Source organism: Carcharhinus amblyrhynchos, chromosome 19 (assembly GCF_965287045.1).
Source record: "Carcharhinus amblyrhynchos chromosome 19, sCarAmb.v2.hapA, whole genome shotgun sequence".
Taxonomy (NCBI): Eukaryota; Metazoa; Chordata; class Chondrichthyes; order Carcharhiniformes; family Carcharhinidae; genus Carcharhinus; species Carcharhinus amblyrhynchos.
The window spans coordinates 42622187-42637585 of NC_137342.1; the positions used below are offsets into that span (position 1 = coordinate 42622187).

At 44.0% G+C, this 15399-nt stretch overlaps 1 protein-coding gene across 2 annotated transcripts in view; it reads right to left on the reverse strand.

Moving 5' to 3' along the window:
* LOC145355493 (uncharacterized) overlaps positions 1-15399 on the reverse strand; it is a 91083-nt gene that overhangs the window by 11751 nt on the left and 63933 nt on the right. For both annotated transcript variants that reach the window (XM_080207671.1, XM_080207670.1), the window contains exons 18-22: positions 13429-13599; positions 9257-11352; positions 6077-6202; positions 4951-5104; positions 704-809 (exon numbers count right to left, since the gene is read on the reverse strand). In XM_080207671.1, the coding sequence (XP_080063797.1) occupies positions 704-809; positions 4951-5104; positions 6077-6202; positions 9257-11352; positions 13429-13599 (2653 nt within the window). The remainder of the gene's footprint in view (positions 1-703; positions 810-4950; positions 5105-6076; positions 6203-9256; positions 11353-13428; positions 13600-15399) is intronic.

Consider the following 15399-nt stretch of genomic DNA (forward strand, 5'->3'; position numbering starts at 1 on the left):
TAAGAAATTGACCCTTAGTGTCCAGGGATGCATAGGTTAGAAGGATTAGTGGGTATGATATGGGGGGTAGGGCCTGGGTGGGATTGTGTTCAGTGCAGACTTGATGGGCCGAAGGGTCTCTTTCTGCACTGTAGGGTTCTATGATTCTACCATTTGGCCCATCAGGTCTGCACTGACCACAATCCTACCCAGCCCCTATCCCCGCAACCCCACAGTTACCCTGCTAATTTCCCGACACTAACGGCCAATTTAGCATGGCCTTTCCACTTAACCTGCTCATCTTTAGACTGTGGGAGGAAACCGGAGCATCCGGAGGAAACCCACGCAGACACAGGGAGAATGTGCAAACTCCACACAGACAATCACCCAAGCTGGGAATCGAATCTGGTTCCCTGGAGCTGTGAGGTAGCAGCGCTAACCACTGAGCTCAAGAGCATGGGTCAAAATTATTTTACTTAAATAACTTTACTGTGAAATTCAAAACCAACTGATGCTGTTATACATAAAAAACAGGAAAAATTATCGTCCGTTATCCACAGCTCCACTCACTTTCTAGCTCTTAAGATCAATGCTTTGCATCTTCTCCCTGCCGCTATTCCCACAGCAGCCAGACCACACTCCACAGTGACCGGAACCCAAGCCCCTGACCCGAGGACCACAATGTCCCTGCAGCACGTACAAGATTCATTCATCCCACACCAACCTGGCCGTCTCCTTTAGCCTCTTAAGTTCTTTGAAATGAATCATCCACTTCCATTTATGCTCTGCGCTCAGCTGCTCCAAGATGGCTGAAATCTGCTGCAAATGTTCTGATGAAATAAAGAGAGAGAAAATGTTTTGAAATTGCCAAATTCTCAAATCCGATACTATGGGGTTGGTAAACGCATTCACTTGGACAATCATGGCTTAAAACCGGCACAGTCATTGATTGGTGCCCAGCTTCATTTTTTTGGTATGTTGTGGGAGTTCCAGTAGGGGTGGGGAGTGGGGTGGGGTGTGTGGGGGCTGGGGTGAGAGTTTACCATCTCTGAACAATGGAGGTGGTGGAATTATCCAGCATTCCTATTCAGGATCCCTTTTCTGTGATTCCTGTCGGCAATCGCACATTTTATCAGATGTTGAGCTGCCACAAACCAGTGTTAGCACCATGATTAGAAAGTCTGCTAACATTCAGCATTTAGGTACACACTTACAGATGGGTCATTGACTGTTTTTTGTGACTCCAGCGCTGGCAGCTGGGCCTTTGGCCCCCAAAGTCGTGCATTTTGGAATTTTCTCCAGGGAACAACAGTAGGCCATTTAGCTCCTTGAGCCTGTTCAGCCATTCAAAGAGATCATGGATGATCTGCAATCTTTGCCTGCCTTTGCCCCAATATCTCTTAGTACTGAGGGGGTAATAGACATTTACCAATCGCAGACTAACATCTAACAACTGATCTAGTGAATGGGGGCGGCACAGTGGTTAGTATTGCTGCCTCATGGTGCCAGGGACCTGGGTTTGACTCCCAGCTTGGGTGACTGTCTGTATGGAGTTTGCACATTCTCCCCATGTCTGTGTGGGTTTCCACCGGGTGCTCCGGTTTCCTCTCATACTCCAAAGATGTGCAGGTTAGCTGGATTGGCCATGCTGAATTGTTCCTTAGTGTCAGGAGGACTAGCTAGGGTAAATGTAGAGGGACAGGGCCTGAGTGGGATTGTGGTTGGTGTAGGCTCAATGGGCAGAATCTGCACTGTAAGATTCTATGGTTAATAGCGTAATTTGATGTTTGCTGAAGCGTTCTAAACTTCTATCACTCCTTGTGCATGAAGTTGTTGCCCAATTTCACTCCTGGAAGCTCTGGCTCTAATTTTTAAGACGTGGAGATGCCGGCGTTGGACTGGGGTAAACACAGTAACAAGTCTCACAAAACCAGGTTAAAGTCCAACAGATTTATTTGGTAGCAAAATCCACTAGCTTTCGGAGCACTGCCCCTTTGTCAGGTGAGTGGGAGTTCTGTTCACAAACAGGGCGTATAAAGGTACAAACTCAATTTACAAAATAATGGTTGGAATGCGAGTCTTTACAGGTAATCAACTCTTAGAGGTACAGGCTTGCAAAATCTCACTAACTGTCCTGTCTGGAGACAATACACATCTTTCTAACCTGTGCTTAATGCTCTCTCCACTCACATTGTCTGTACCTTTAAGACTTGATTGCCTGTAAAGACTCGCATTCCAAGCATTATTTTATAAATTGAGTTTGTGTCTTTATATGCCCTGTTTGTGAACAGATCTCCCACTGTTCTGGGAGATGAAGGGGCAGCGCTCCGAAACCTAGTGGCTTTTGCTATCAAATAAATCTGTTGGACTTCAACCTGGGTGCCGTGAAACTTCTAATTTTTAAGACCATGCCCTCTCGCCCTAGAATCCCCAACCAGGGCAAATATTTTTCATCCATTCTTAATATTTGGTCAAATCACTCCATGAAATACAACCCTTATTTCTGCCATTTCTCCTCCAAATTTAATTTGAGAACAGGTACCATTCTGATAAATCTATACTGCATTCTCTCCCAGGCCAATTTTTCCTTCACACCTTAATATCCTTAAAACCTCTCTGTCACTCTAACCTTCTCCTCCTTTAACACACTCCTAAAACCTCTCTCTTTGGCCAGACTTTTGTTCATCTGCCTTATTGTCTCCTTCAGTGGCTTGTTATCCTTCTTTAGATGGTCATTAAACCAATCTCCTTGATTAAGCTTATGGTAATCTGTGTGGCAATTTTATGTGGCTTGTTGCAAATGTTCATAGAATAGAATCATAGAATCCCTACCGTGCAGAAGGAAACCTATTCAGACCATGCAGTCTGCACTGACTACAATCCCAGCCAGGCACCACCCCTGTAACCCCACATATTTACCCAGCTAGTCCCCTGAAACTAATGGGAAATTTAGCATGGCCAATCCACCTAATCTGCCCATCTTTTAAAAAACTTTTTAAATGCTTTTTAGAAGACAAAATTGAGTGTGGGAGAAAACCAGAGAACCCGGAGGAAACCCATGCAGATATGGGGAGAATGTCCACAGAGACAGTCACCCAACGCCAGAATTGAACCCGGGTCCCTGGCGCTGAGAGGCAGCATTGCTAACCACTGTGCCAACATGCTGCCCCATTGTTTGATGATGCTCTTGTGAGATGTCTTGGGATATTCTGTTACTGTTAAAGGCTCTATATAAATACAGGTTGTTGTTGTTGCTGTTGATACATTCACCCACAGAGCCCTCCAACTGGGGAGCCAGGTTTGAGAGGAATGTGACCTGGAGATAGGTCAGAAATGGACCTTGCTGTGAGAGTGCTGGTGGTTAGTTAGTGCTGAAGCATTCCCAGGCTAGTGACTATTTCCACTGTTGGGGTTCATATGCTGTTACAACATTTAGCTAACAAGTTAACAAAAACAGGTAAAATCAAAAAGGGATCAAATGTTAAGTCACAGCCTCTGACATCACTATGAAATGTACACAAGTTTGCACTTTGTCACTCCATTAGCTCAGTGGAGATATTAACCCTTAAGTTTAGATGTTTTCAGAACATAGGGAAGGGAATTTACCATTCAGCCCCTCAAGCCTTCTCCACCATTCAATTAGATCATGACTGATCTGTATCTCACCTCCAGTTACTCGTAATGGCTCCATATCCCTCAATTGTCAAAAACCACCAACCAAGATGGGGTCAAAAACAAATTACTGCAGATGCTGGAATCTGAAACCAAAAGAGTAAGTGCTGGAAAATCTCAGCAGGTCTGACAGCATCTGTAAGGAGAGAAGAGTTGATGTTTCGAATTCAGATGACCCTTTGTCAAAGCTTACAGATGCTGTCAGGCTTGCTGAGATTTTCCAGCATTTTCTGCTTCAGTTTCAGATTCCAGCACCCGCAGTATTTTGCTTCTGCTCATTTGTTCAATTTGATTTCACTGGGGAAAAACCTCAGAAGGTGCAGCTCAAGGAATCAGAACAGGTATTTAGAGAAGAACAGGTAGGGAGTGCCCGGCAGAATTTTAGCCACCCATTTGATAGACCACTGCCTATCCCAATTACCCACTGCTTTCATCAACAATTACATTCTATTAACCTGCTCTCATAGGAGACTACCATGACTGAGCTTTACTCCTTCCCACTGACAGCTTATCACCAGTCCCACGATTATGAGTTTGCCAGTTTCTGAACATCGCCATGCATTCGATTTTCTTTCAAAGCTTCCAGAAGATAGCCACATAATTCAACTAAGTGATAGAGGTTTACAGCATGGAAACAGGCCCTTCGGCCCCACTTGTCCATTCCACTCTTTTTTTAAAAACCACTCAGCTAATCCCAATTGCCCACATTTGGCCCATATCCGTCTATACTTATTTTACCCATTTAACTGTCACAATGCTTTTTAAAAGACAAAATTGTACCCGCCTCTCCTACTCCTCTGGCAGTTCATTCCAGACACTCACTACCCTCTGAAAAAATTGCCCCTCTGGACCCTTTTGTATCTCTCCCCTCTCACCTTAAACCTATGATTGTATTCAAATTCCCCATGTCATTTCAAGATATTACCTGTCTGCCCTTTCGGGGTATTGTAATATTAGCTATTCTGCGATAGCAGCGCTGTGCAATTTCAGTTTGACAGATTTCTCATTTATCAAATGCCATGCATTATCAATGACATATTTAATCTTATTTACATCGCAAGATAACTACAGCTTAGAATCTTAAACCTTCCAATTCCAACACTGAATCTACCCATCACACTTCTTCATAATCTTAAAACGTTATATATCATTGAAATTAAACTTAAGCTTATTTCATATTCTGGATTTCTACATCGCCACAGTAATAAATGATACAGTTAGGTATCTATATATATACATATATTATGTATGCCCTTAATTTTATTTGTTGTACAAACTGAGTGCAGCTACTGCACCTACCTGGAGTTATATAGTCCAACACAGTCCCATCAGAAACAACAAAGCCGCCAGAGCTAAATAATTCCTGGAATGTTTGGTCTTTTATGTCTCCCGGGCTATCCACTCCGGCAAACTGAACACATGGCATCCGTTTCAATGCTACTAAATGAGGAATCTGGGAAATGGTCCCAAAAAAAATTATTCCTGTATGTGCATAACAATGTCATAATTAAAAGACAAATCAAGAAAGCAGCTTAAGTGTGTTTATAATTATTTATCAATTAAAGAATTACAGGGCCTAATTTTAGTCCAAGCCACCCCTGGGGACACTGACAGGATTGGGTATTTTGCTGGTTTTACACCCCAATGAAATCAATGAAGAATAACATGGGCGGCATGGGAACACAGTGGTTAGCACTATTACCTCACAGTGACAGGGACCCAATAACCAACAGTGACTATCTGTGTGAAGTTTGCACGTTCTCCCTATGTCTGCTTGGGTTTCCTCCAGGTGCTCCTCCCACAGTCCGAAAGGCGTGCTCGTTAAGTTTGGCCATCCTAAATTGTCCCTTAGTATCTCAAGATGTGCGAGTTAGAAAGGTTAGTGGAATATATAGCTGCGGTTATACGGGGATAGGACTCTTTCGGACAGTCGGTGCCAGGATCTTTGCAGGTTCTCATAGTTTTCATAGAATCTACCGCGTAGGAGGAGGCCATTCGGTCCATTGAGTCTGCACCGACAACAATCCCACCCAGATCCTATACCCGTAACCCCACATATTTACCCTGTTAATCCCTCTGACACTAAAGGTCAATTTAGCATGGCCAATCAGCCTAACCTGCACATCTTTGGAGTGTGGGAGGAAACCAGAGCACCCGAAGGAAGCCCACACAGACACGGGGAGAATGTGCAAACTCCACACAGGCAGTGAGCCAAGTCTGGAATTGAACCTGGGTCCCTGGCACTGTGAGGCAGCAGTACTAACCACCGTGCCGCCCCAGTCTCGTCTTCCCCATAGAAACAGTGTATTCCCTGTGGACAAACCATTCCAATGTGTTTTTGAATGTATTTATGAAAAGAAACTCCTCATTAAAATGCCTTTCTTACACAGGTTCAAATGCTTAGGAGCACAGCTGTGCAACTCACCTGGTGCAAGTGCATTGATATGTCTTCATTTCTAATAATAACAAGCACTTTGCCAGGATGATGTGGCTGTAACATTGAAAGATCCAATGGTCCAATCTCCACATGACCTTCGCTCTTCAGACATTCCTGAAACATTAGTGGGATTATCAAATAAATAACAATAACTTGGGGCGGGGCATCTCATTTGCGGTAAGGCAGCAATGAAGCAATGGGAGAAAGGTGTAGTTTATGACATTGTATCTTGACCCCAGCGAACGGCAAACATCTCTGAATGCTGTCTGGAAGAGCCCTGAGAGAGAGCAACTGGGAAGGGCAAAGTGACCTGACAGCATGCAGCAAAAGCAGAAAACATGCATGACAAAAAGACTATTCAGCGCATTAAACCTATTATTTTACAGTCCCTGTACGATTATTTTCAGTCACGGATTTTTCCTTACCAAGCAGCATTTTACACTTTTAGTGTGTTCCAGTAGTTACTGGAGCTGACTATTGCAGTAAAAAGTCTGACAACACAAGGTTTCAGTCCAACCGATATATTTGATGGTAAATTCACTAGCTTTCGGGTTAGCCCCTTCGTCACCTGAAGGGGCTAACCCGAAAGCTAGTGAATTTACTATCAAATAAATTGGTTGGACTGAAACCTGATGTTGTCAGACTTTTTACTGTGTTTACCCCAGTCCAACGCCGGCATATCCACATGCTGACTATTGCGACATGGTTTACAGGCTGACGGGTCCTCTTAATTCAAAGTTGCTCAATTTGAATGATCTTCTCAGCTGAACTGGAAGTTGTTCAAAACACCGGTCATTATTTAAGTTGCTTACTTTGGACTCGTGGATAATTCCACTTTTTTCCCCAAGCAACAGAGAGCTTCGTATCAGCGGGATTAATGGATAGTTAGGCACCAGCTTCCCATGTAAGCAGAGGTGTGATAACCAAAACTATTTGAATGTTTCAGTTTTACAACTATTTAAATGATTTATGTATACACATAAATACATATATAAAATATATTCAAATAGAATTATTTATTATGAACATCTGCTACATTTCAATAATTATTCCTTCCTCACATTACCATTTCAATGATCATTTACATAACAATCAATCCACCATGCATCGTGCACACTTTTTGGCTATAACAATTAAACTAAATCAAATTAACTAGGGACAAATTAAAAGGGAACCACCCGAAACAAATGACAAAGCAGAAAGGAAACTTAAAACGTCAAAATAAAATGTGATTAAAGGGGTCGATAATGCACCCCCCAGCCCCTGCGGTGCCCAGTAGGCACAGAAGGTCTCCACAGTGCACTCGGACATGGCATGTTCCCTCTCTAGGGATACGAATGTAGCTGTGGTGTGGGCAGATGGTCAGGTCAGATGACCCCTTTGGTTGCCCGCTGTTTATGGCAAGTTTTGCCAGGCCCACGAGCAGTTTCTCGAGGAGGTCCTCCTCCTTCCCCACCCCTCTCCTCACTGGGTGTCTGTAGATCAAGAGCATGCAACTGAAGTGCAAACATCAATTAAAAAGTTGTGCAGCCTAGAACATTTAACGTAGACATGGTCTGTGGACTCGGCGACAATGCAAAAACGGCATGTCTCTTGGGAACCCGTGAATTGGTGACGCACACTGAGTCAAGATCAAGAGTCATCATCTTCAGTTATCGTCATTCTTCCCTGTCGCTGGGTGAAAACCAAGAAACTCCTTCCCTAAGAGCACGGTGTGTGCACGCCCACACCAGAGGGACTACAGCAGTTCAAGAAGGCAGCTCACCAGCACCTTCTCCAGGACAAGTGGGGGTGGGCAATAAATGCTGGCTTTGTCAGTGATGCCCACATCCCATCAATGGCCAAGGACCATTAAAGAGTCAGACATTCAGTTCATATTAATAGACGGTGGGTACATAAAGGCCAAGGATTGTATTCTACTTGTGTCTCCACCTCCAATAAGTATGGTTCTATCAATATGACAGGACACAAGCTAGGGGGTGGTGATGGAGGAGGCTAGAATATTGGCTGATGATCATACTCACAACATCGTACCTATATCAGGCTGTTGCTGACCTGCCGGAGGGATACTGCAGCAACTTGGGAATCCAACTCCTACATTCTTAAGTGACGGGACTTGCACGGTCAATTGGGCCAAAGCTGTCCCTGTCTTTTCCCTGTTTATATAATCTTGCTTTTTAGTTAAGATGACTATCTTTCTTTCTATTTAGAGAACGTACCCAAATCGGTGACGAATACAATCTACAGTTGGTTGGAAACTTGCTGTTGTACTTCAGTACAGACTTGAGTAATTAATGAAATATACTGAATAAAGTAAGGCCATTCTCCAGCCAGTGCTTGTGATAGTGGTTGGAAGTCATAATTACTGTACACAATACATCTTAGTCTGGCTTCGTCATTGGAACGGAGGCTTGTCAGAGTCAGAAGGCCATGGGTTCAGGCCCTCGGGCCATAATTCAGGTTAACACTCCAGTGCAGTAATGAGTGCAGTATTACTGGAAAAATAGCTGCAACGCTGAGGCTTTTACATGACCTACAATCCCATAGCTCTTTTCCAGAGGAGGGTCAGGATTTCCACTCCTGTCCAGTTATTCTTCAATTAACTTCCATATCCCACCTCCACACCCCCACCCAATTTATGGGGCTTACTGTATCCCATGATTGTTCACAGAACAGCAGAGGCTGCACTTCAAAGATAAATCACTGCTCTAAAGTGCTTTGGAACATTCAGTGATTGTGAAAAACATTACATAAATACAAATTCTTCCTTTTTTTTTTACATAGAACATAGTTTTTTTTAAACAGATTGCGGTCAATTGTCTGTGGTGTTCTACATCAACAGTTAAAGAGAACCTTCAGCTGAAGGAGGTTACAGAGCATGAGGTACAACTGGACATCATTCAGATCTCAGTTTAAAGTCATGTTATAAATTCCTACATGTACATTTATAACGGAAACTTGTCAGGTTCTCCTCCACGAGTGGTGGCATTGCAGCACCTCCAGTGGTAGGAGGATGTCACTACAATGCAGCAAGTTTGCATCGACAAGTTTTCATTATAGATGTAAATATAGGAATTCATAATGGGTGAAGTTTGCAAGAAATTAGCGCAGATGTGAGATTTATTTTCAATATGTTAATAATTTTAAAATAAAGAAAGTTACAATTACCTTAATTTCCTTAAAAAATGGATCAGAATTTGTTTCACTGACATAAAACTGATAAGCGCCTTTCCACGATTCCTTTACAACATCATTCAAATTCTGGTGCAAGTCGCTGCATAGTTCAGTTATTAGGCACAAAAATGGATCAATTCTTTTCCTCCCATCAGCCTGAAGTTCTTTGTATCCCTTACGCTTTACAATCAAAAGCTCATCCGCAAACAAAGACCCTTTCTCCCCAGTGGAGTGTGGTTTACTTGGCATCCTATCTGCAGGCCCAATTGATTTGCGACTCACGGCGTGAGTTTGACTGCACGGTCTCTTGCGTTTATTTGTGAAGCTTGCGGTACTTTTATGTTTGTAAAGTGCAACGTCCTCTTGTTGCCAGCTCCCATCTTCTGCCTTAGTCCAATGAGGTACTTGAGTTTTATTGCACAAACGCCTCCCACTGCTTTGGTAACCCTTGCGACACGATATCGTCACTGTCAATGGGTCCTTCCTCCCAATTAGTCTTCCACTGGAAACCGTCTGAATGTTCCTCTTCCTCCTCAGAGCTGTTTTATTTCCATCCCAAGAGGATGAGAAGAGGCTGGCGCAGGGGGCAGTGCAAGCTCTGTTCACCATATTGTGAAGATGCCGAGAAAAATAGATATACTCCAAGTTTAGAATTTTTTCAATTGGACTGATATTGCTCCAACATCTAGCATTCGAGTCCCACTGTCCTAACTGCTGAGACGTGTTGCTCTCTTCTTGCCAATTACAAAAGGTCCTGGTGATTCTTTTGCATGCAAATTGCCGATCAGGTTTTTGATGCATCTCTGCAGTGATGGTAAAGTTTTGGTAAATTTTTGGTTTCCCAAGAGGATCCGGGATGTTAATAACTGCAGGCACAGGGACGTCACCATCACTCATCTCTTCCGCCATGTTGCTTTCTCCAAAGACATCTGGCAAATAATGCCTGTCAACATTTCTCATCTGCAAACGGCCACCTCTGGTGTTCCACTGCTCTCTGACATCTCCATGCTCTGAATCTGTTTCGGGAAAGCACTGCAATTTCTCTCTGGACACTTTCCTTTTCCTTTTCTGCTTCTGGCTGCTCACATGAAGACTCATCCCAGGCGCCATCTTGCTTTGGGAAAGATCTCTAGCACCCGTCTGAATTTCAATCTCTGAACCTTCTGAGAAGTTTCTAAAGGTAAAAGCAGATTCTTTGGGAACTGCGCAACCACAATCCGATTGTTCGGAAGCTGTGTCAAAGTCACTGTGCTGATTCATTGTTTCAAGTTCCTTCTGCTTTCCCTGAGCATTCAAGGTTTCCACACCGTTTCGAACCGAGGTAGCTTGAGGTTTTATCTGGCTTCTACATTCGTTGACTGGGGACAAACGTTTCCAGCTGCCTGGACAGTCAGGATCATAATAACTTGCAATCTTCCCCTCCCCCTGCAACTTTCCAACACTTATTCTCTTCCTTTGTGTTTCTGTGCCATCTTTGAGTTGCTGTACATTAGTGCAGCTTTCAACATAAGAGCAAGTGTTTCCTATCACCGATGGCCCAGCAAAGCTGTCCAATGACCTGCTGGGGCTCACAGTCCTGCTATGGTTGTGCATGATGACATTTGAAGATTCGGAAGTGTCTATAGTGTTATTAAGACTTGGTGCATCACTGGTAAAAGGGAAGCTTTGCAAAGTAGCCTCACTTTGGTCTACGCCACCAAAATTAGCTTGTGACACATCTCTTTTGGTTGGAAGTGTGTCTTTGCTGGTTCCCAAGTCCTCTGTGCCCACTGTGTTTCCGCTGTGTTTCTCGGAAGCAGAGAGATTATCGAACCATTTGGTCTGAAGTCTGTTTCCACTGGATTCATTTGGCTTTGGACAGCTCCCTGAAGCATCCGCGTTGCCTGGGCTCATGCTTTCTCCAGTCTGAGGTAACTCCTCTGCTGGCAGCTGAATACCAAACATCTCTTTAATAACCGAAGACTGTCGGATGATTCCCAATTGGCCACCTTCACTCACAGGATCATCAACATTATCCACACTTCTTGGCTTCTCCACAGCAGAAACTGGGCACGTTGAAGGCCGCACTGAGGGATTCTGGCTCTCCAACACTATAAAGAAAAATATGCAGATTTAATCCATTGCTCTGAAATACCCAAATATTTCAGTTTTTCTAATACAGAATAAAAACAAATTCACTTAGTTCACTGAAGGCGTCACAGTTGTTACCCGTTTGGCTTGTTGTTTCCATTGTTAACTGTGACCATCCAGTAATACTAAAACCATGCCTCGATTATTAGGAACAGCTTAATAAGTTCCATGGAATCTAAACAGGGGCACAGTTGCAGCGTAGTGCCCACATTACCATGCTAACAATTGAGAAACCTGAAATAATGATCCAGACACAAGAGTTCAAATCTCACCACAGCATGTGGGTGGCACGGTGGCACAATGGTCAGAACTGCTGCCTCACAGTGCTAGGGATCCAGGTTCGATTCCCGGCTTGGGTCACCGTTCTCCCCATGTCTGCGCGGGTTTCCTCTAGGTGCTCCGGTTTCCTCCCACAGTCCCAAAGGTGAGCTGGTTAGGTGCATGCTAAACTCTCCCTCAGTGTACCCGAACAGGCGCTGGAGTGTGGCGACTAGGAGATTTTCACAATAACTTAGCTGCACTGTTAATGTATGCCTATTTGTGACTAATAAACAAATTTTAACTTTATCTTGGAACAAAGGAGCTAGAAGCAGGCATAGACCATTTGGCCCTTTGAGCCTGCTACGCCATTCGATAAGATCATGATTGATTGCACTGTGGTCTCAGTTCCACTTTCCTATCTGCCCCCCAACTACCCTCGACTATCCAATTCAGCCTTGAACTTAAGTTCACTTCACAGGGGAATTTGGAATTTAAAAAAAAGCTTGCATCAGTAATGATAACATTAAACCACCAGACCGTCATAAACACTTAATTGGTTCACTGCAATCCCACCCAGTCTAACTTGTATGTGACCGCAGTTAACTCTCAACTGCTCTCTGAAGTATCCTAAGGAAGCCCCTCAGTCAAGGGAAATTAGGGGTAGGGAATGTTGGCGTTGATAGCAATGCCAACATTCCATGAACAAATAAAGACAAACACATTCTGTTCTAGATTGGAATGATAAAACTCTCATTATGAATAATTAAACAAACAAGCCACAGCATTGTCCTATAATTCACATCTCTGAATGCGGAAAGAACACTGTTCCAACTTAGGCCAGAAAGGGACTCTGACTGCTCGATGTTAACAGCATGTGGACGAGGAAGAGGAAGGAGGCCAGAGAATGCCTCTAGGGGTAACTGTGTACGGGCAGCACAAGAAAACATTCCTGGACATGGTCTGGTGGCAACTGGCAAACAGGACAGTGCTGTGTACGTTTCACCACTGTGAAAACAAGCCCACCTCTAGGTTAATGATCTGCTGCACCAATCCTCTGACCCATATTCCCCACAGTCTGTTTGGAATCTACACGTTCTCCCAGTATCTGCGTGGGTTCCCACCAGGTGCTCCCGTTTCCTCCCACAGTCTGATGGACAAGCTGGTTAGGCGCATTGGCCATGTTAAATTCTCCCTCAGTGTACTCAAACAGGCGCCGGAGTGTGGCGACTAGGGGATTTTCACAGCAACTTCATTGCAGTATTAATGTAAGCGTACTTGTGACACTAATAAATAAACTTAAACTTACAAATTAGAACTGTGGACATATAGTGACTGGGAATCAAGGGACTTATTAGAGATACAACATATAAGATGACCCCATTTTCCTGGTGCCAAAATGCGTGTTCAGGCCTATGCTCACTGCACAAGTTCATTGCTATTTTGCAACTGGTAAATCCATGTTAAAGGCTATTCTCATACTGAGAGTCAGCCTCAATTTTTCAGCTCAGAAAAACGCATGTTAGGACCGTGCTCATTTATAAGTCAGTGCATGGGATCAAAGCAGGTGACATACGGCTTGTTGCCAATTACACTGCACAGGAGCTTAGGACAGGCCCACACATTTCAAAATGGCCACCACCTATGTCAACACTGACACAATTTATATTTTATATTCAACGTACAAGTCCATCCAGTTTTTGTAAGGTTTCTCCAAAGATTCAATGACCTATAACACTGTGACTTGCAGCGTGTATTTGATCAGCTTTAATGGTTACCTTCAGGCTCATCCAGTATAAGCTGCTGAATGTTTTCAGTTTGCTTTATAACTGAAGTAGTCTGTCTGCCATCTGCTTGACTTGTATCCACAAAGTCGCTTTCAGCCAAGAATCCAGTAATTGTATCCTGGACACCACCGCGTTGTATCAAGTCATTCACATTTCTTTCATCTGTTGAATACACGTTGATAGTACTGTTACGTGCCATTTCCCAACAATCAAAAATGACCCCACCTACAGAATTACTTCAAATAAAATGAAAATTTCAGAATTAAAATGGTATTTCAGATGGTGAAAAGAAATAACCAGCTAAAAGAGTCAATTTGCAAGTCAGGGAATTGCCTCACAAGACTCAAGATAGGGCTAGAACACTATACTCAACAAAAGGCCAAAGTAACAATAATTAAGTAATTAATGAATGAAGATTTCCCAACATAAATTGCACCGTTATTGAACTATCAGAAGGGTATTGGTCTTCTTCTTGAAAAAGGATATTGGTCTTTTTCTTGAAAAACCACATGATTCTCTAAGCGTGGAGGCAGGCATGTAAACTGCAGCATAACACTCGGAGCTCTACAAGATAGGTCTAGGACAAATGGGTATAAATATCCCCTTATAAGCTCAGGCAAACTGCAGCTTAATCATATTTCCAATCGCAGTGGTGCCTTCTGGTGTGGACAGTTGGGAAGTAAGGGCAAGGAAGGGAGTGTCTTCTGATGATAGATGTGCGGAGGGTGATGAGAGTCTACAGAAGGATCTAGATAGGCTGGGCGAATGGGCCAGGAAATGGCAAATGGAATTTAATGTTGGCAAGTGCAAGGTGGTCCACTTTGGTAGGAATAATGGTAGGAAGGATTATTACTTACGTGGAGAAAAACTGCAGCAGGCGACGGTGCAGAGGGACCTCGGGGTCCTTGTGCATGAGTTGCAAAAACCCAGCTTGCAGGTGCAGCAGGTGGTCAGGAAGGCGAATGGGATGCTGGCCTTCATAGCGAGGGGGATTGAATATAAAAGTAGGGAGGTCTTGCTGCAGCTGTATAGGGCATTGGTGAGGCCGCAGCTGGAGTACTGTGTGCAGTTTTGGGCGCCGTACTTACCCAAGGATATTTTGGCCTTGGAGGGAGTGCAGAGGAGGTTTACTAGGCTGATGCCGGAGTTGAGGGGGTTGAGCTATGAGGAGAGGCTGAATAAATTAGGCTTGTACTCGTTAGAGTTTAGAAGAACGAGGGGAGATCTCATTGAGACGTATAAGATGATGAATGGGATGGATAGGATAGAGGTGGAGAGACTCTTCCCGCTCAGAAAGGATAGTAGGACTAGGGGGCACAGCCTCAAGATAAAGGGGGGGTGGTTTAGAACGGAGTTGAGGAGGAACTTCTTCACTCAAAGGGTGGTGAATCTCTGGAATTCTCTGCCCTTTGAAGTGGTGGAGGCTGCCTCGCTAAATATTTTTAAGACGCGGGTTGATGGGTTTTTGATAAGAGAGGGGATTAAGGGTTATGGGGAGAGGGCGGGAATGTGGAACTGAGCCACGACAGATCAGCCATGATCTTATTGAATGGCGGGGCAGGCTCGAAGGGCTAATTGGCCTACTCCTGCTCCTACTTCTTATGTTCTTATGTTCTTATGATAGCCAGTTACTACTGACGTAACCAAGATACAAAAGGAGAGGAATGGGGCTAGTAGGTTGTGAAGGAACCCGACAGGGGTAGACGCCAAGAGGCTGTTTTCCCCGACTGAGGAATCGAGAATATGGGGGCTCACCAGGATGAGAAGTCGGCCACTAAGTGAAGAAGTTTCTCCTCATCTCAGTCCCAAGAGAGCTGTAAATCTTTGAAATTGTCTGCCTCAGATGGGTTATGGATCCTCCACGATTGGAGAGATTCATGACCTGAGGTTGACAGATTTTCAAGGGACATGGGGAGCAGTTGGGAAAGTGGAGTCCAGAACTAGAGCTAGAACTAGAACCAG